The sequence below is a fragment of the Vulpes lagopus genome, chromosome 2, assembly GCF_018345385.1.
Source record: "Vulpes lagopus strain Blue_001 chromosome 2, ASM1834538v1, whole genome shotgun sequence".
Taxonomy (NCBI): Eukaryota; Metazoa; Chordata; class Mammalia; order Carnivora; family Canidae; genus Vulpes; species Vulpes lagopus.
The window spans coordinates 39,651,076-39,673,386 of record NC_054825.1 but is presented as its reverse complement, the minus strand read 5'-3'; the positions used below and the strand labels follow the sequence as shown (position 1 = coordinate 39,673,386).

Genomic DNA, 22,311 nt, shown 5'->3' with positions numbered 1-22,311 from the left:
GATTGGAAAAGACAGAAAAAAATCAGGTGAGAATCCATACACAATTGCTTCTCTTCCTGTTTAAGTTTTAAGAATACAACCCAGCTACTTCTTTGTTCTATCATATTCTTGCATTGGGACAGCTAAATCAATATTTGGTTTCTAAAGCAATAAATATTGGTTAGCTACCTGGCATAGCAATCATGAAGACTCGTTAGATCCTTTTCAATCTCCCCATTAAGTATCAGTTTGGGTCTGCTTGCTCTTTTTTTTGGGGGGGGGGTCCTGCTTGCTCTTAATGTCACTTCAACCAGCAAGAAAGAAATAATTCTTTCAGAGACATTTTAATGAACCTCACTGATAACTAGTCATTCATTATGAAGAATAACTTATAGTAGGTACTTGGTAGAGAACAACAGTGTCACAGCCTTTGCTCTATCAGATCTCCTCCAGAGATGTTAGAGTATAAGTCTCCTTTCACAATGAGCTTTTGGAGGTTCAGATGGTATTCCCTAACCTCTGGGCATCTGTTAGGCCATAGAAAAAATGGGCTAAGATATGCAAAGTACCTAATAAACAGTAGGTGTTCTATAAATGTTTCCTGGCCAACTATAATAGTTGACATTTATTGAGCACCAATTATGTGCCAGACCCCGTGAGCACTTCTTTATATATAGTATTTCCTAATAACTGTTAATAGTCCATTTTCTAGATGAGTTAAATAAGGCTTAGAAATTCAGTTTATTTAAGGGATTAGCAAGGGATGTGGCCAGCATTTGAGCCCAGTTTGTCTGATTTAAAATCTCATATCCTGTCCATTACTCCACATTGCTTCCTAAACTGTTTGTTATGGCATTTGAGTGAGCTAGACAGAAAGTATAAAGCAAGTGAGCTATATTAACCACATAAGAATTCTAAACTAAAAATATGATTTCATGCCTCAACAGATGAAAGGGAAAGGTAAACAACATGAAATGAAACAATAAACCCCTAATGGAAAAGAATAAAAAGATGCTATTAATTGTTTTAGAATAGACAAACGTTAAATAGATGTCTGATTTTTTCCCCCTCTTTTTACAGAGGGCATTCCTCCTGCCTCAAAAAATGGAGATCGGTTCTCTTTATGTTCCATCTGATTAAAATTGTCCCAATCCTGTAATGTACTGGGACAAAGCAGGCAGGTTTTATCCTTGGAAAAGCCTCAAAAGAGAGAGGCACTCAGGTAGATGGCCAGTCACTAAGCCTGTTCAGCACTTAGATCCTATGTTCTGGAATATTAGGCTGGGTGCTCTTCTTACCTGGATTTAATGATTTTTCTATCACATAAACCATCCAATGTTCATGTAATGTTTTACAGAACTACTCACTTAGTTTTGAGGTTGGGTAAAAGGAAAAGCTATAAAGACAGAAAAAGAAATGAAATCTAACTATGAATGCGTAACCAAAGCTCAGAAAGGGTTGAGATGGAAAAAGAAGGCTTTAGTATCACAGAAATAAAGCCAGGCACCTTGGATTTAGGGATATGATTAAAAATCTTAGTTACTATGGTAAAAGACTTCGTTAACTTTGTTAATGGCAAGTAGCTGCCATTATTCTCTCAATCTCTATGCAAATAAAAATCTCAATCTTTATACAAATAAAAAGAGTTGCAGACATTGGCCATAGTCTCAGTTTTTCTTGCCACTACTGACAGCAGGAGTTTGGACCATCTACCAAAATTTCTTATTACTAGGATTTGACCTCCAACAGCACTTTCTGACTACTGACCATAAACTAGAGCTTCAACAGTGTACTTGAGGATTATTTTAGAAATATGAATAGATGTTTTGCGATTAAACTCTACTCTCAATTAATGCAGAACTGGCTTTCATTTTAACCTCCAAAAGACATTATTATTTATATTTGCCACCAGTTTTAAATGGACACAATTTTAAATAAATGATTTTAAACAGAGCCTCCAATTAAGCCTAAACCTAATCATTTTCCATAACTCCAGTTTTATTTGGCTTATATATTTCTGCTTGCACACAGACACACTTAAAGTATATATTTATATATATATGTATATATATAATATAGATGATATAGGAGTTTCTGACAGATGATTTGTTAATGAAAATTTATTAACTAAAAAAAAAATTTATTAACTATATAACCTTTGAATACCAGAGAAACTTCAGTATGTACAAATCAACATGAGTTCCCGGTTCCTAAACTTTGGTTATATGAAATATGCACCTCAAGCACCAGAGAACAAACAATAATTCTAATTTGAAAAGAAAAAAATCCCCAGAAATGATAAATCCTGCAACTCTCTTGCATCTTTTTTTAAAAACACATTTGGGGAAACTCTTTTATTGTACATTTCCTTCCATCTTGGTCAGTTTCCAAAAATAGTATTAATAAAAACTGATCAGGGAAGAAAGGACTGACAAACCATTACAGATCAAAGTGATGTCTCAAAAGAACTATACCCGGAAATAATTCTGTCTGAAATACAAAATCGTTTTAACCTAGGAGATTTGCATTATGTAACATGTACGAAAAAAATCCCCAACTCTTAATTTTCAAAATTCAAAAACTCCAACAACACAATCATAACAAGAGTTGGGGATGAAGGCTTACGGGGAAATCTTTAGCAAATTCAGTGAAAAAGCTCTTGGTTTTCAAATTCTTCCCTGGCATCCTTGGCATCTGCTAACTGCAGAGGCAATGTGCATAATATACAGATATCAAAAGAGACCTGACAGGCTGAGCACAACCTCTCATGGGTTTTCATTGGAAATCTGATGAGCAAAGGAAAGAAAAACCAAAGAATGAAGACTGAAATAGAAAAAAAAAATGCAAACAAAATATATCTATCTAAGCCCATGTAAGTTGGGATGGAGAGGGCTTACATGTACAAACTGACAAATGCATGTATGTGGAAGGGATTGCATCCTTGCCCACAAATTGGATTATATACACATTTATATTAAGTCAGTTCGTATATTACACCTGACAATTCAAACAGGATGTTTCTGGTGAGAGGTGGAAGGAGGTTCTGGTTACTCAGCTCCTCAGGCCCCAGTCCTTTGACCTGGCTGGTTGCTGGTCTCTGCACAGGATTCAACAGCATGATATATGAATGGATAAAGCTTGATGTCTGGTCCAGGGGTGGAACAGTTTCTGCATTCTTCATTGTAATACCGGAGCAACAGCTTATATATTTCTCCTGGAAGTAAAAGGCCAGACCAATACCCACATTAAGGCATGTACATGGATAGAACTACTAAAGAACACTGCAGTTTTATCTTAATCTAACATGTATTCACTTTTGACTTTTGAAAATAGAGCATGAATGCCATAACCCTGGAAGGCTTTCCTGATATAAAGTTAAAAAAACTTTTTAAGTACCTTAAAGAAACTACTTATAAGTTCATGATGACAACAGGCTATACACCGTACATCAGCCAAGTATCATTTTGGGAGTTTGTGGCAACTTTATTTCTACATTCAGCTTCCAAGGTGGCAAAGCCTTTCAGGTCAAGCTGAAATATAGCAAATGAGCAGGCTGTTATATCTGATAAATATGACTCAGAATGAGGCCTCTTAGACTTGAACTTACCCTCCTATATCATCCCTCTTATAGTTTTCTGTATGCATACATGTAAAAATGGATATTAAACTCCAGCTTCTTAGCCTTACTTTAATAAGCTGACATACTCATTCAAGATAGATGAAACTTAGTCAGAAAAAAGATTCTGCAGATGTTCTTCAACTAAGATTTTGTCCACTATTCTTAAAGTCACACTTTCATTTTTTCTTATCCACTTGATCCATCCAGATTTGGCAAGTGTTTGTCCTGGATGGTGGACAATCTATCTAGATACCAAATGTCAAGACTATTTCCTACTTACCAACAGTTAGTTTCCTTTCAGTAAGAAAAGTGTGCACACTGTAAATGTCTCTCATCAATTCTGAGTCCCCAAAGGTGAAATAAACCACATCACGGTCAGCTACAGCAGCTGCCAGTATCTGTATTAAGGCTGTAGGCAAAGAAAAAAAACAAAACACAACACAGCTATATGATGACACTTCCATCAAGACACTTTTAGTTCTTGCAACCAGCTAAATTATAGCTGGTATGCCATAGCTTTATCCTGGATTAAAGATTTATTAGAAACAGCAAATACAGATGGGTATAAATCATCTAGTCGTGTGACTTTATAGACATGCTCTGAGAAGATCATTAAGACACAGAATTCCCACACAAGGGAATTTTTTTCCTTTGTGGGAAAATAAAGGAAGCTACATCTGAGGTAGTGCAGTCAAGGCACTAAGGTGGTATTTTCTTTTACTTATATTAATTTGGAACTAAACTTTTTGTTTGCTTGCTGTATTAATTACTTTGTCTTATTATATAGTCCCTGGTCTTCTGTATCACAGGAGTCTTTGTGATGTTTCTTGAACAATGCACTTGGGAGACTCTAATGCTCTCATTAACCCTATAGCAAGCATTTTCAAAATGGGTTAGAGACTATACCTTCATCCCTTCTGTACTCCCACTTCCACCCAATCACTGTAGTATGGAGTGGGAAAATCATTGAGAATCAATTTCCCCAAGAATCAAAGTTACAAATCACTGAGCCTGAAATATGTTTCCAAAAATGAAGGTCCTTTATAACTTTAATCTCAAGATAATATTTATTTCATTTTTAAAATTTTTTGAGGATTTTAAAATTTTAATTTTTTTGTATTTAATATATAGTGCACAATGTAGTGATTCATTAGTTCCATATATTACTCAATGCTCATCAGGTGTGCTCTATCCCCTTCACCTATTTCAACCATCCCCTCATCCACCTGCCCTCTGGTAACCATCTATTTATTCTCTATAGTTAAGAGTCTGTTGGTTTGCTTCTCCTTTTTATCCCTTTGTTTTGCTTCTTAAATTTCACACATGAATGAAATTGTACAGTATCTATCTTTCTTGACTGACTTATTTTGCCTAGCATTTATACACTATAGCTCTAACCATGTGGTGGCAAATGGCAAAACTGTGTATTCTTTTATATGACTAATACTATACACGCACACACACACACACACACACACACACACACATACGTGGAATATATATACCACATCTTCTTTAGCCATTCATCTTTGGATGGACACTTGGGCTGCTTCCATAGTTTGGCTACTGTAAATAATGCTACAGTAAACACAAGAGTGCGCATATCCTTTTGAATTAGTGTTTTCATAGTGTTATTAGTGGATCATGGGTAATTCTATTTTTAATTTTTTGAGGAACCTCCATACTGTCTTCTACAGTGGCTGCACCAGTTTTCATTCCCACCAACAATACAGGCGTGTTTCTTTTACTCCACATCCTTGCCAACACTTGTTTCTTGAGTTTTTTATTTTAGCCATTCTGATAGGTGTAAGGTGATGTCTCATTATGGTTTTGATTTCCCCAATGATTAGTTTTTGTTGAGCAACTTTTATATGTCTGTTGGTCATTTGTATGTCTTCTTTGGAGAAAGGTCAATAAATACAATTTATTTTAAATAACAACAACAAAACACCACAGGTATAAACTGAACAAAACAACATAGGTATAATTCTTTTCTAGTTACATATCTTTTCCTTTATAAAAAAGGAGGTAGGAATTTAAAACATTATGGGAAATAAATAACTTCAATATAGTTTTGATTTTTAAAGCATGTTAAAACTCTACATACTATAAAAAATTAAAACAATAAGAATGGGAATGGAGAGGAAGCTATAATAGAAAGCAAACAAAAACAAATTAACCTAATTTGTTATCTAACTTTTACCAAATCTAAAGGAAATTTCGTCTTAAAGTGTCTTCTCACAAATGGCTTATTAGCTACAAGGGAGGAAAAAAACTCAGGATCTGTATGGTGGAGAAATCAGACAACACCTTGACTGAGTGATCAAAATTAACATCATCAATGGGGCAGATGGCCATCAAGTGCCTCTAGATACTATCACCTCTAGATACTAAGAATGCATCACCTCAACCTAATTATGAGGAAACAGCTTACAAACTCAAGGAATACTGTATCCTTTAAACATGCCAATGTCATTAAAAAAAAAAAAAAAAAGGCTATGGAAATACTCCAAATTCAAAAGGAGGCTAAAAGACAGGACAACTAGGGGCAATACCTGACCCTGAACCCTATATTGGAGGGCAAAATGGCTATAAACAGTTTTATTAGAGTACTTCACAAAATTGGAACATAGATGATAGAATAGATAAAAATATTCCATCAATGTACATTTATGAGTTTATTAGTAATCGTAATGTGTTTCTGTAGAATATTTTATTCTTGGGAAACACAGACTGAAGTATTAGGAAAAGGAGTAGAACGTATATAACTTAAGCTCAAACTGTATACACACACAGGTGTTTACTTTTTCTTTCGTAACTTTTTGTAAATTTGAAACTATATCCAATAAAAAGTTTTGTTTTTTAAAGATTTTATTTATTTATTCACCAGAGACACAGAGAGAGGCAGAGACATAGACAAAGAGAGAAGCAGGCTCCCCACAGTGAGCCCAATGCAGGACTTGAGTGGAAGGCAGACAATCACTGAGCCACCCAGACATCCAAATAAAAAGTTTAAAAAAATTATGTAAGAAGGAAAAATATTTTTAGGTTGAACATTTGATATAGTTGAGAGTCCTCAAATTTCAGAAAGAATCTAAGACTATAAATTATAATACATGTGAGATTCTAAAAATATTTCTTAATTTCCAAACTAGTATTTATTGAGTATCCACAACATGTGAGGTACCATGACTAGGCCTCATTAATCTTAGAGTGTTGAAAGTAATTAATCTCAAAATAGAGGTAGGTTTTAATTAAAACTATTCAACCAACTTATACATACATGAAAGCTTCAGTACACTCAATTTTAAAAGGTTCCTAATTAACCTAAACTACAAATAAAAATGAAAAAATGAATTGTCATTTTCCTCTACTAAGAAGTATGATTTCTTACTTTTTAGTCTGAATAAAAATTTGGCTTTAAGTTTTTCTTTTCTTTTCTTTTTTTTTTTTAAACTATTTTTTTTTAATTTTTATTTATTTATGATAGTCATACAGAGAGAGAGAGAGAGAGAGAGAGGCAGAGAGAGAGAGAGAGGCAGAGACACAGAGGGAGAAGCAGGCTCCATGCACCAGGAGCCTGATGTGGGATTCGATCCCAGGTCTCCAGGATCGCGCCCTGGGCCAAAGGCAAGCGCCAAACCGCTGCGCCACCCAGGGATCCCGGCTTTAAGTTTTTCTATTTAAAAAAGAGAAACTCGGGCAGCCCCGGTGGCGCAGGGCTTTAGCGCTAAATCCCTGCGCCACCTGCAGCCCAGGGCCTGATCCTGGAGACCCCGAATCGAGTCCCATGTCGGGCTCCTTGCATGGAGCCTGCTTCTCCCTCTGCCTGTGTCTCTGCCTCTGTGTGTGTGTGTGTGTGTGTCTCATAAATGAATAAAATCTTTAAAAAAATTTTTTTTAAATAAATAAATAAAAAAGAGAAACTCAAGGAAAAGTCCTTTCAGTCCTATCTCCTTATATACAGAAATACTAGATCACTGGTCATTTGCCACTTATGAAAATGAAATATGAATAAACATTCAGAATTTATCTCCTCATAGAATTTATTTTAAACTAAGCTTGACAAAGCTACCAAAAAGAGGCTGGATGATAATAAGCATGTATCAGACAGGTTGGGACTAGAAACAGCAGAGTTCAGTCCTCACCCATCTGCTGGCTCTTTAGATCTGTAACTTTGGCCAAGTTACTTAACTCTCTTTGCTACATTTTTCCCAGGGATGCTATGAAGGGAGTTAGATCAGATGATCCCTAAAGATTCTTTCAGAGTGTAGAATTCCATAATCCTTGATATGATTTTTCTCCTTGCATTGGATATTAGACTATAAATATACAAGCAAAATTTTCAGAAATAAAAATTAATCTTGACTCACTATATGTTAGTAATCACAACAAAAATTCATTTTAAACAGAACTGTCTTCAGACCTCACTATCAACAACATCCTCAAGACCTTTGCAAATCTAAGGAATTAAGTCTCAGGATTTAGGTGAATTCTCTTGCATGAGAATAAATCACAAATCTAATAGGGTATGTGGACTGAGTCCAAGTATGACATAAAAGCATCAAATTCTAACTTCAAGTACAACTAGGTGCCAAAATAATCACTTAAATTAACCTGCAGGGAGCTTGGTTTTAATTTTCTTTTTGGCATCAATGGTAAGCTATAAAGCAAATTCAAATAAATATAAATAATATCAAAAAACAATTCATAGTGTCCTCTTGCAACAAATATACCACACCAAATATGAGTAAGATGATGGCTACTCATACCACAGTATGGTTTGAGGCCATCAGCATGTAATATTAGTAACAACTGCTAACACCAAGTTCTCACAGCATGCTGAATGGTTCTAGCAGCTTTAAAAGCACAAACTCAAGATTTACATGAATTAACTCAGTTAATCCTTACAAAAACTGAATAATATAAGTATTATCTCCATTTTGAAACCAAGGCCCTATGGGAGCCAAAGTTTAAGTAATTTGTCTAGGGTCACAGGCCGGAAAGCAGTGGAGCTGAGGTTTGAACTCTGGCAGTCTGACTCAAGGACATGCTCCCTCCCTCACTATTCTGCAAAGGTGTCATGCCAAGTCATTCTGCTCTATTCAAAGCAAACATAACTTATGTCAGCCAGAAGAATTTCTTCAAGTAGTTTGTTTACATTATTTTAATGCATGCTGGCAAGAAGACCAAATAGTATAGATTTGAAGTACTACTGATGTCTTTCTAATGAAAACCAAGCTGTTTTGTGAGCTCCTACATCCTGGTTACCCTAAAAGCTCCAGCCTTTTTTGCTCACTCTTCTCAGCCAATTCTTATTCTATAACTGGTCTTGTCCTCTGGCTATTGTTTTTTTTTTTTAAAGACTTTATTTATTTATTCATAGACAGAGAGAGAGAGAGAGAGGCAAGAGACACAGGCAGAGGGAGAAGCAGGCTCCACGCAGGGAGCCCAACATGAGACTTGATCCCAGGTCTGCAGGATCACACCCCAGGCTGCAGGCGGCGCCAAACCGCTGCGCCACCAGGGCTGCCCTGGCTACTGTTTTTAATCAATACCACCTGGATTTCTCTCTCTCTCTCTCTCTCTCTCTCTCTCTCACACACACACACACACACACACACACACACATACACACACAGAACACAAGCAGAGAGAGTGGCAGGCAGAGGGAGAAGGAGAAGCAGGCTCCCCACCGAGCAGGGAGCCCAACGTGGGGCTTGATCTCTGGACCCTCAGATTATAACATGAGCCAAAGGCAGATGCTTAACCAACTGAGCCACCTGCCTTGTTTTTTGTTTTTTTTTAACTTTAATTTATTTATGATAGTCACAGAGAGAGAGGGGGGGGGGGGGGCAGAGACACAGGCAGAGGGAGAAGAAGGCTCCATGCACCAGGAGCCCCACATGGGATTCAATCCCGGGTCTCCAGGAACGCGCCCTGGGCCAAAGGCAGGCGCTAAACCGCTGCGCCACCCAGGGATCCCTGTTTTTTGTTTTTTAAGATTTGTTTATTGATTTGAAAAAGAGAAAGAGAGTTGGGGATAAGGACAGAAGAAGAAAATCTTCAGGCAGACTCCCTGATAAGCACAGAGCCCTGCTACCTGGGACTTGAGCTTTCAACCCTGAGATCACAGCCTAAGTCAAAACCAAGAGTTGGATGTTTAAGTGACTGAGCCATCCAGGTGCCCTGATCCTTTCACTGGCTTTAGATGTACTCTCTCTTTAAGAACTCAGTCATCTCTAGAATGGCAAATCCCAAATCCAGATCCAGATCCAAAATCTGTGGCCAATAAAGATTAAACAGCAGGAGTACAGACACTGGGCTCTTGGGCATCAATTCTAGTTTGTATCCTAACATGGCTGCATGCTATTCTTGTGACTTTGGGCTAGTTACTTACCTCTCTATGCCTTGGTTATTTCATCTATAAAGATAAAAATAAAACCTACCTAATACATTGTTCTAAACTAATACATGTAAGGAAAGCACCTATTACAATATTTGGAACACAGAATGCACTCAACATGCTCTCAACTAACAACAATAATAAAAACACTGGTTTTTGAGAAAGGCCAAATGTGAATTTTGGTTCTGACACTTACTAGCCCTCTCTCTTTGGGCAAGTTTATTAGCCTCTCTTCGAGAGAAACTTGGGTTCTTCATCTTAAAAATGTGGCTACAAATTGAAGGATAACTATTCAAACTAAAGGAGAAAATGAAATCTTTCTTAAAGCTGGCTGATCATTAGTAACCCGCAGAGAGTTAAAATTTCCCAAAGCCATTTCCCAGATTCACTAAGCGGCATCTCTGAGGTTCTGATAACAACCATTACACTCACTCTAGACACCTTGAATTATCATGTATAAGACACTCACTCTAGACACCTTGAATTATCATGTATAAGACCCCATTGTAGGCAGTGGGCCCACAGAAGAAAACAATGTGGAAGTGTTAAGGAAGGAATATTCTTACTTAAGTGTGTAACAGTAAGACTGGGAGAGAAATGGAGCCTGGTGTGTTCTGACAGAAGTAAACAAAGTGATAAGGAGCCTGTGGTAAGACAAACTGAACTCAACTGGCCCATATTTCTATTCTACCCTTCCATTTTTAATTGATTCACCCCTTCCCCACTTCCACAAATGGACCTCCCACAAACCCCAGCCAAAGGGATAGGTGAGGCCAATGATAGCATGGTAGAAAATGATTTATCAGAACTGTTCAGGTTTCCATTTTTTCTACATCAATGATTTTTTTGGAGTTTAGCTATCTTGATTCCAAAATAGCAAAACAACCAGTACAGACATTATTTAAGTTTGATGTCAATGGGATATATGGTATGAAGGAAGAAAATTTATAAAATGTTGCTATAATCTCAAAGAATTTTTCACTTAATATAAATATGCAATAAAAGTCAACGGAAAAGCTTTTTTTTTTTTTTTTTTAAGATTTCATGTATTTATTCATGAGAGGGAGAGAGAGAGAGAGAGGCAGAGACAGAGGCAGAGGGAGAAGCAGGCTCCCTGCAAGGAGCCCACGGTGGGACTCAATCCTGGGACTCCAGGGTCACCCCGGGCCAAAGGCTGGCACCAAACTGCTGAGCCACCCAGAGATCCCCCTGAAAAGCTTCCTAATCTCACTGGAGATGTAGCCAGTTTAATGACTTCCTGGCTATAATGATTTGGCCCAAGAGATGGGAAAGTGATCTAAGTTGGTCCAAGGAGTATTTCCATAAAATTTTTATTTTTAAAAAATTTTTAAAAAGATTTTTTAGATTTATTTATTTGAGAGAGTGAGAAAGAGAGGGCATGAGCAGGGCGAGAGGGAGAGACAGAAGCAGACTCCCTGCTGAGCAGAGTGTCCCAAGCTGGGCTGAATCCCAGGACCCCAGGATCATGACCTGAGCCAAAGGCAGCCATTTAACCAACTAAGCCACCCACTCATTCTTCCATAAAATTTCTAAATTAAGGACTTCTCCTTCCCTCTAGGATTACCCAATTACAGTACTATAAGTCTGGAACTATTTGGTCCCCGGCTCCTGCCATGGAGAGATAACCAATGGAAGGAGAAGAGAACAAAGCCATCATCATGAGACAAGCAGATAGAGAGGGAACCAATTCACAAAAGGGAGCATCTGATCCTAGGATCCAGTCATCCCTGAGGCCAAACTTACTCTGCCTTTCTCATCCACATCAGCCAATAATCCTCTTTCAGACTTAAGTGATTAGGTAGATTAGTGTCACTTAAAAATAAAAATCCTACTACAAAACTTTGTTACAGTGTTGGTGAGTTGGAGATGGGTGGTGGGAGAGGAATAGGGATCTTTGTGCAACAGTTAACACTAGAGTGGAGTCTTAAGGGAACACAGGGAATTAGCCAGATACTAATAGGCAATTTCAGAAAAATGTGCAAAACCCTAGAATAGTGAAAGGCACACAGGGTTGTTGAATAAATTTGTTAAAGAGAAATTCATTGAGCATATTTTATTTGCAAATCGACTTTTAGGTAATGAAAGTAGGGAATGGATAGAAAATACATAAGACTACAACATCAAGATAGCTTTTAATTACAGTAAACTAGAAATGGCATAATATTCCCAAGTCAGGTAACACAGTATGGAGAGGTATAAAAAATAAACACTGAAGGACATGGAAAGAGGAACTGGCAAAAATATAATAGAACTTTAGAGTACCACTCAATCCCTTCGCAAAGCAAGTAGACAAAATAAGAGTGATACAGGGTCTGATCTAATAAGTATAGAATCTAACAGACAGAATAAGTTCTACACACACCCTTCTGAGACATCTTTTCACATGCCAATATAGTATCTACAACAATGGACTGTTAGGCCATCAAGAAGCTTAAAAAACTCCGAAAAGTAGAAATAATACTATCTACACTCTTTGATTATGATGTAATACAATTTAGAAATAAAAGATAAGGGCAGCCCAGGTGGCTCAGCGGTTTAGTGCCACCTTCAGCCCAGGGCCTGATCCTGGGGACCTGGGATCGAGTCCCACATCGAGCCTGCATGGAGCCTGCTTCTCTCTCTACCTGTGTCTCTGACTCTCTCTCCCTCTCTCTCTGCCTGTGTCTCTCATGAATAAATAAATTAAAAAAAAAAAAAAGAAATAAAAGATAAAAGAAACCATTTTATTTTTAAAACATTTTAAAAAGTTTAAAATTATATCCTAAAAATCTCATGGGTGTCTGGTGGTATTCTTAGGGCAGTAGCCTACTTCACAGTCTCTGAGACAGGATGAATAAGCTGCAAAAAGAAGTTGCTTCCATCCTAACAATGAAAAAAGGCCAAGTAATCTATAGAATCATAAATTCTTCCTGAGTCTACCAGAGAGTTGTGGTGTTGCAAGGCAACCAAAGTATGACAACCCCAAAAAGATATGAAACACATACACTATTATCTTTGAAAGAGTGTAAGAGACAGAGGTGACCATCATACAAATGGATAAGAATAAATCAGCTAAAACATAAATATAATTTTAAAAGCCAAACATAGACTGGGGGTTTACTTTGGAATAACCAGGAGCCCCAGAAATAGAGTTCACACTCACTCAAAAGCTTTTCTTCATAGGCCCCCACAAGGTCTTCAGAAAGATAAGGGGCTAGGCAGAAGGATAGAGAGAGTCCATGTGATAGCACAGGCATGCAGGAAATGACTGGCTGCTGGTGGGGGACAGGCACCAAGTCCCTCCCTCTTCTCCATGTCACTTCTTTTCTACTCTCTGGCTCCTAAGGCCATTGGCAGAAAGTTGTTAGTAAATGTCTGTTGAATTAATGAATATATGAAAAATACTATCTTAACAGTTGTCAGCAGAATGCACAATAAAAACAGCTCAAAAATTATAAATTGCAACTCATGTACAGTTAGACAGCAAGCATACTAACAAACATTTAACCTTATTGCTAATAAAAGAAACACAATTTTAAGTTTAAATGCCCATGTTCTCTCTCCATTTTTTTTTTATCCTTCCTTCCTTCTTTCTCTTGTAAGATAGGGATAGTATCTGATAGTTCAAAGAATCTTGCTAGTAGGTTTAGTAAGACTTAGGGACAGATAAAGATGGCCAATCGAGAAAAAGTTAATACTGGTCCTGTCTTTATCTGTTCTCAAAAAGTTTTAGTTTTCCAACCTTGTATTTCCATCTATTGATACTCTGAATTGGACCATAGTCTCTTGACTCTTTTCCATGCACCTGCTCTATCTCCCTAATATTGGATCATTAGCAAACATCTCTTTCTTGGTACTCTCTCCTCTTAGGGATTCACCAAGGATTTAAATGCCCCCTTCCTCATGTCTACCATGTGACTAATGAGAAGGCAAGTTTGTAAAAGAGAGGCTTATTCTCTCCTGATAACTGACTTTTTTAAAAATTGAGGTATAACTGACATATAAAACTATACTGTTTTTCACATATGCAATATAATGATTTGATATTTGTATATATTGAGAAATAATCACCACAGTAAGTACAGTTAACACTCATCATCATACATGGTTACAATTTTTTTTTTTCTTGTGATGAGAACTTTTAAGATCTACTCTTTTAGCAACTTTCCAATACACTATACAGTTATTATTAACTATAGTCACCATGTTGTACATAACATCCCTATGACTTATTAATTTTATAATTCGAAGTTTGTACATTCTGATCCCTTTCACCAATTTCACCTACCTCCACACCCCATTTCTGGAAATATATTCTCTATATCTGAGCTTGGGTTGGTGTTTGTTTGTTTGTTTGTTTGTTTAACATTCCACACATAAGTGAGACATACAATATTTGCCTTTCTCTGTCTCACTCATTCAGTTAGCATAAAAATGCCCTTAAGGTCTATCCATATTATCAGAAAATTTTATGATACTTTCTCACAAAAACATTATATACTTACAACAGAAAAACACAAATTAAAAAAAAAATCATCTATATCACTCAGAAACAACCACAGTTAATCTTTGCATATAAACGGATAAACATAGAGAATCTCAAATTTGTGAGATACTTTATATTCATAATTCAACGTTTAAAATGGTTGATTATGCATATAGTATGCATTTCCCTTAATTTGGCAGTATTCCAAAACATCCTTCCATGTCAGGAGTTGTATTTCTGCAATAATTATAATGTCTACATAATATTTCATTACATAGATGTACCATAATATCTTTCTTTTCAAAATGAGTATTAGTAAGTAATTCCCTACTAAAGGATAAACAACTACTTCAATTTTCAAATGATTATTCAAGTGAATGAAGAGGAGGGAGTTGTCAAAAAGTCACTCTAAAATTTAAATCTCAGAGGATCCCTGGGTGGCTCAGCGGTTTAGAGCCTGCCTTTGGCCCAGGGTCCCCCGTAGGGCTCCTGGCATGTAGCCTGCTTCTCCCTCCTCCCGTGTCTCTGCCTCTCTCGCTCCTTGTCTATCATAAATAAATAATCTTAAAAAAAATAATAAAATTTAAATCTCAATAATTGAGAAGATGAAGTACATAATGAAAATCTTTGAGTACTATGCTTGATACTCACCAGGGGAAACAAAACTATAATCTGAGAAAAAGATTTTTATGCAATAAGGAAAAGAAAGGAAATGAACACATATATAAAGCTTTTCAAATTGTCTATCACAAATGACCAAGGCTTAAGGCAGATGTGGTTTTCTGGATTGATGTTGTATAAATCTACTCATTCATCTTACATAAGAGAAAAATAGGAAAAAAAAATCTGTCATAAGATCAATGAGCCGAGTCAAAAATAGGCTTCCTCAAATAAATTGAGTATGATAAAGAATTTCATAAAATCCAGAAATTTCTTCTATAGATTTTCAAAACCCTGAAAATAATAACATGCAGTTATTGTTTCTGAATATGAAAAAAAAATATGGGTGAAAGTCTTTAGAATGAAAAGATTTTTCTAAGCATGCTGCAAATAAGTGAACACAAAAATTAACTCCACATGACAATAGGCTGAAATAAATGAAAAAACTGAGAAAAATACCTGTAACATATGACAAATAATTAGCATTTAATATACAAAGAGTTATTAATAGTCAATGAAAAGTCAAAACTATTCCCAAAGAGCTAAATGGGCAGAAGAGTGAAAAAGCAATTCACAAAGCAAATAAAAATGGGCAATAAACATGAGAAATGCTGAACCTCAGAGAAATGTTAAAAACTGACTAAAACCCATGTTGGTAAGGTATTCTTATGTAAGAAGACAATATAAATTAGCCTTTCAGAAGGACAGTCTGCAACAAGTATCAAAATATAAAGTATATATGGCCTTTGAGTCATTAATCTCACTTCTAGGAATTAACACTATGAAAATAATTATATAGAACATACATTTATATACTGCAGTTGTGGAGGCCGAGAAAATTAAGGCCATTCCACATTAAGTTCAGCTTTAGCACAAGTACAGCCATCCCAGGCCCCTGGGAATAAGAGCTGAAATTTACATTACTTCAGTTACAGGAAGAAAATAGTTTACAGCTTAAAGTCCTAGAAAGCCCCATATTAGAATAAAAACAGAGCCCAAGCCAAGGGCAGGAAGCCCCTATTAGAATGAGAACAGAGCTCAATGCCCTTGAAGGCCCCATATCAAAATGTAAACAGAACTTGAGGAATTCTTCCATCCTTTCTGGAGGTCCCCTAGACCAGCCCTTAAAACTAAGCTAAAACCCATCTCGGGGTCCAAGTCCCTGCTCCGCTGTGTCGGGTATACTTGGACCCAAGCTCGAGCTTGTAAATAAATCCTTGTGTGTGTTTGCATTGGTGTCGGCTCCTTGGTGGTTTCTTGGATTCGCAATCTTGGGCACAACAGCAGTATTGTTTATAAGATATAAAAATAAACCAATGGTCTAAAAATGGGAGAACCAGTGAAATAAAGTATGGTACACAGAGGTATGTACAACAGAATGTTATGTGTAGCTATTAAAAATGTTGACAGTATATTTACATTTGTTGGTGTTGAAAGCCATCCATGAGAGGGTTTTCAAAAAGAAGAGGTTAGAGCATAGACAATATGGTGTCACGTTATTGTCAAGTTGTTACACAGATTGTTACGTAGGAACGTCTGAAAGGATGGTCACCAAAACACTATGACTTCTGATGATTTTTACATACTTCATAATACTTTCCTGGATTAAAAAAATAATAAATGTGTCACTTTTACAAAAATAACACTCATAAATTATGACAGACTCAACTGTTTCATTCCCAGCAAGACAGACTCTAGTATATCTAGTTTGGCTATCAAGGCCAGCTGGTTGTTTTATGTTTGCTTTGTTATCTCGTTACTTTAACAACAAAGTTTCAAAAATCCTTGGAATTTCCTGAGCCATACTGTCATTGTTATGCTAAGGAGGGGACTCCAGGTGGGCCCAGAGATAGCTACAATTTTCAGCCATTGACCTCCAGGAAGTGGAAGGAGGGCTGAAACTGAGTTCAGTGTGTGCCTACACAGTGAGGCCCCCATAAAAACCTTGGACAAAGGTGAGTGGAGCCTCCAGGTTGGCAAACACAGTGATGTGTGAGGAGAGTGATATGCCCTGACACCACAGAGAGAAGACATGGAAGCTCTGTATTCCCTCCCAGATCTCACTCACCTTATGTGTATCCTTTATGATAAAACTGTAGTAGCACCTTCATGAGTTCTCTGAGTCATTCCAGTGAATTATCAAAACTGAAGGGGGTTGTTAAGAACTTCCTAGATTGGCAGCCAGTTGGTCAGAGGTGTGGGGAGCCTGGGGATATCCCACCTCAGACTTTCAGCTAGCGTCTGAAGTAGGGGTGGTCTTATGGAGGACTCTGCCCTTAACCTGTGGGATTTGTACTAACTCTAGGTAGTTAATGGCAGGATTATATAGCAGCACACCTAGCTGGTGCCAGATCAGTCAGGCTGACACAGAACAATAACCTTCCTAAGTAATGATATATTATTTTCCATAATGGATACTTTTGAAAGTAAAGAAAATGTCGTAATTTGGTAAATGGCAATAGTTTTGTTGATCAGATTTTGTGATTTTTCTACCATAAACCATAAAATGCAAGAAATGTTTATCCTTCATGGATACCCAAACAGCTCCTCAAATAAGTTATTTATGCAGCTCTCCCAAGCTATACTCCCACATATGGGTACCCCTATTCACTACTATACTGCATTTGTCTATGCCTCTCATATGCTGGACTGTGAATTCCAAAGCAAGGAACACATCTTATTCACCTCTGCATTCTCAGAATCTACCCCAGTGCCTAAAATACGGCAGATGCCTCACAAGTTTGGTGAATACATGAGTCAACAAAATAGGTCTGTCTATCAAAATCACTTTTGCCAAGGAAGGTGCTTAGTGGGTGCTTTCGATTGAAAACTAAATACTGTGTATGGTAGATCAAAGAGGTAAGTAACCTCTGCAGGAAAATAGTAAGTAAAAATAAGAATTCCTTTCTCTTCTCTTCTCTTCTCTTCTCTTCTCTTCTCTTCTCTTTTCTTTCTTTCTTCCTTCCTTCCTTCCTTCCTTCCTTCCTTCCTTCCTTCCTTCCTTTCTTTCTTTCTTTCTCTTTCTTTCTTTCTTTCTTTCTTTCTTTCTTTCTTTCTTTCTTTCTTTCTTTCTTTCTTTCTTTCTTTCTTTCTTTCTTTCTTTCAGATTTATTTATTTATTCATTCAGAGAGAGAGAGAGAGACAGACAGAGACACAGGCAGAGGGAGAAGCGGGCTCCCTGCAGAGCCCGACGCGGACTGGATCCCAGGTCTCCAGGATCAAGCCCTGGGCTGCAGGCGGCACTAAACCGCTGCGCCACCGGGGCTGCCCAAGATTTCCTTTAAATACAGCAAGGAAAAAAAAGAGGATGATGTTAAATATTGTTTTTCTCTTCTCTTTGACTTTTGTGGTCTCTTATTACAACAGAACATTAGAAATCCAAGTTTGAAGGACTTTTTTTTCCTAGTCAGAATGCTATTAGCCTTCTTACAACAATTTATTTACTCACCTTTTAATCTAGCATCACCACCAAAAGCACCACAGCCCCAGTTTCCTGTAGCCACTGCAGAAAGATTCTCTGAAGAAACTCCAGGACGGAGAAATCCACAGTAAGCCTGCAGGATGAAAGAAACATCACAATATGTGAGGGACTAGACACTACCAGCATTTCAGACTGATGTATTAGGATTAGGATCAGGAACTATTATCAAGCTTATGTCTTTTTTTTTTTTTCCATTCTTTTTTTTTTCTTAGGGGCCAAAGTAGAGGGAAAAGCAGAAAATCCTCGGATTATACAAGAGGGGAATAAGAAACGATCAGTTCTAATATTTGATTTGATGCTGGACAAATCAAAGCCGTTAAACCAATACAGGTCTCAGTTTCTTCATCTGATTCAAATATAAATTGAAAGATCAGAGATATTTCAAGAACTGATGGGATCCCAATTACAAACTACCAGGATTTAAAGGGAGGAAAGGCACTTAACACATGGTTTTATTTGAACGCTTCTAATCACCATTTTTTCCATTTTGCTTCCTCAATACTCATTCTCTGAATTATTGGGACTAGATTAATAACTGTGATTTCGCTTTTAAACGTGCTTCCTGCCACTGAAATGCTTAATAATGAAAAAACAATCATTTATTTAAAAGGGATTCCTACACCTGGTTATCAAGTAACCTTTAAGATCCCCTCCAGCTCTAAAATTCTCTGGTTTCACAGCTCTGTTTATGCCAGAATATTTTAAAATTTGCTGGTCACCCGCAAAAAGTACAATATATCTTAAGGATGCTGGCTAAGTATTAATTAGAGGAATGGCTAATTTGGTATGTGAGAAGACTGCCATTTAAGGTCCCAGAGTTTTTGTTTCCTATTCTTTGCTGTCAGCCCAGTTGGTCTTTCTGCCTCCTTAGGGTTCTTAGTTTTCTGGAACTATCAGACTATATTAAGAGGTTTAATTATAATAGCAAATCGAATCTCCCCTGGGTTCTCTCAAGTACCAAACAAAGCCTAAAATATAGCTTATGTATAATAGTAAATAAAATAAAAAGAATGATGTGTGACAAATGTTCCCAGAGAAAAACCAAGGATAAAGAAAGATGTTTCTATGAAACCCACACATAGAAATATAGTAAATTGTTCTCTGAAGTTTCCACAAAGGTATAAAAATTTATCTTACACACTGTCTGGATAGATTAACAAGGCTATTTCTTCCACCCCCTCCTAAACTGTAAATCCTGACAGATACTAATTATAAGTTGGTACCAGAGCATTATTCAATGCTGTGGTATAGAGCTTACACTAGAACTCACAAATTACCTGTATAATCAGATACATGGAGCTTCTGAAAATCTTTTTCAGATCAAAAATATCAGAGCTCAATTTTTTTTTTTAAGTAGGTTCTTAAAAGATATAGAGTCTGGGGATCCCTGGGTGGCTCAGCAGTTTAACACCTGCCTTTGGCCCAGGGTGTGATCCTGGAGTCCCGGTATCAAGTCCCATATTGGGCTCTCTTGCATGGAGCCTGCTTCTCTCTCTGCCTTTCTCTGTGTATCTTATGAATAAATAAATAAAATCTTAAAAAAAAAATAGAGTCTCTGTTTTATGGCAACAAGGGGTCAACAAACTGTCAGAATAGACATAACTGCCACTTGGTTTCCTGTCAAATTCTCCTTAACAAGCCTAGATGAAGAAGATGATTTCTTAGGTTCCTATTGGTGCCGCCTCTCTTTTATCCTGTCAGAATGTCTTTAGCCTCTTCCTACACCAGTCTTTGGGGAGACTCATCTTTAATGAGCAAACATAGCTTGGTGAAACTAGAGCCTAACAATAGAGAATTTGAACCTATTATTTGTCCTATTATTAGGACAAAATCTGAGGTAAAGTGCTAATCAATTGTATGAAAAAACAAAACAAAAAAACTCCACAACTACCCTGAAAAATGGCCATAACAAAAACAAACTATAAAACTGACATTAATCTGCATTTAATATTTTGATCAAAACAAATCAAACTTTAAAAAGTTAATCAGAAATTAAATTATATAAAACAATTACAAAGTAACTAGGTATAAAGAATAACTTTATAATGATTAAATACAAAATTCTTTTATTCTGTTTAAACAAAGCATTTTTAAGGTCAGAAATAAGAGAGAGGCAGCAAGGTGCTCTGAGTTCCCTTTAGAGGGACAACTTATGCTTTTCCCTTCTGCAGTAAGGAGAGAGAGATCCCTTAAATGTTAGACCAGAGCAGGGTCACTAATCAGGGAATCACTTCCTTTTACAATGTAATGAGACCCTTTAATAACAAATAAAGATCAGATAAGGATAGAGACCTCAAAGGAGCTGCCAAGTTCTTACTTCATAGGGAAAGGTACTAGGAGTTCTCAAGAGCTTCCTGCTGGCAACAAATATATTTCATACCCACAGCTAGGGCACTTGAGGAGATTAATCAGAGCAGTAAGAATAAAAAGAAAGTCAGTTTGAACTCTATAGTCACATCCTGACCTAACATTCAACAGTGACAGAGCTATTTATTTTTACTAATAAACAACTTTAAAGAGAAAAAGAGGACACATTCATATCTCAGGACAATAAGTAGAGGATACCAATGAACACTCATTATCTCAGAATGAATTCTGATGGGAAGAGAAGAAGAGAGGAAGATAAAAGTAATTTTGGAGTCCTGAAAGTCACACAAAGGGGAGCTTTGAAAAGCAAGAGACAGGGAGAAAACACTGGTATCTACAGTTAAAAACTAGAGCCCAACTGGGAAGTGATGAGATAAAGACAGAAATGTAGGCTAGAAGCAAAGAAAGTGAAAAATAGGAAAACAGTTGTAAAAACCTATAGGCTCAGAACTAGACCCAGGAAATAGATGGTACTCACAAGAATAGTTGGTCACAAACACCCAGGCACAGGCATGCATGAACACACACACTGAATAGAACTCAGGCTTCAAGTTTAGCAGGCCCAAGTAGATTTAACTAAACTGTCTTTCAGTATAATGTAAACACATTATATTGTTTGCTAGATTAATAAATTAACAATTATTGTTCCTAAAGGGTTGCTTATTTGAAGACAATCTTTTCAAATCTGCACTTGTTTAACTTAAATTAATACACAGCTGGTACCAATACTGATTTTCTGAGATCTTAAAATACTGCGATTTCTTAAAAACAAACATAATATAAAAAGATCCTTAAGAATCTTTTGGAAGAGGGGCACCTGGGTGGCTCAGTCAGTTGACTGGCTGGCTCTTGATTTCAGTTCAGGTCATGAGCTCAGGGTCCTGGGATTGAGCCCCAAGTCAGGCTCCATACTCAGTGCGGAGTCGGCTTGAGGATTTTTCTCCCTCTCCCTCTGTCCCTTCCCCCTGTGCTCTCTCTAAAATAAATTAATTAAAAAAAAATCTTTTGGAAGACAATAAAATAATATTAATCAAGAGTCTTAAAATATCCTTAGGGAGGGTGCCAGGAGGTTCAGTTGGTAAAGATATGACTCTTGATCTCAGGGTTGTGAGTTCAAGCCCTGTATTGGGCATGGAGCCTATATTAAAAAATATATATTATCCTTAGATAAAGTAATAACAATTTTGTAAATCTCTTTTATTATTTGGTTAAATAACAAAGAAGTTTATTACTCATTATGTATAATGAGAAACTTAGGATCACCTAATTGTTCAAAAATAGTACTTTACTCATAGTATGTCATTTCAACCAG

The 22,311-nt window shown here is 36.8% G+C and overlaps 1 protein-coding gene across 4 annotated transcripts in view; it reads right to left on the bottom strand.

The window, feature by feature from the left end:
- Nucleotides 1–2,083: 2,083 nt before the first annotated feature.
- The window catches only part of PARG (poly(ADP-ribose) glycohydrolase), a 117,202-nt gene continuing 96,974 nt past the window's right edge, over nucleotides 2,084–22,311 (bottom strand). For all 4 annotated transcript variants that reach the window (XM_041742540.1, XM_041742541.1, XM_041742538.1 and 1 more), the window contains exons 16-18: nucleotides 18,600–18,705; nucleotides 3,879–4,007; nucleotides 2,084–3,193 (exon numbers count right to left, since the gene is read on the bottom strand). In XM_041742540.1, the coding sequence (XP_041598474.1) occupies nucleotides 3,039–3,193; nucleotides 3,879–4,007; nucleotides 18,600–18,705 (390 nt within the window). In that variant the 3' untranslated portion in view covers nucleotides 2,084–3,038. The remainder of the gene's footprint in view (nucleotides 3,194–3,878; nucleotides 4,008–18,599; nucleotides 18,706–22,311) is intronic.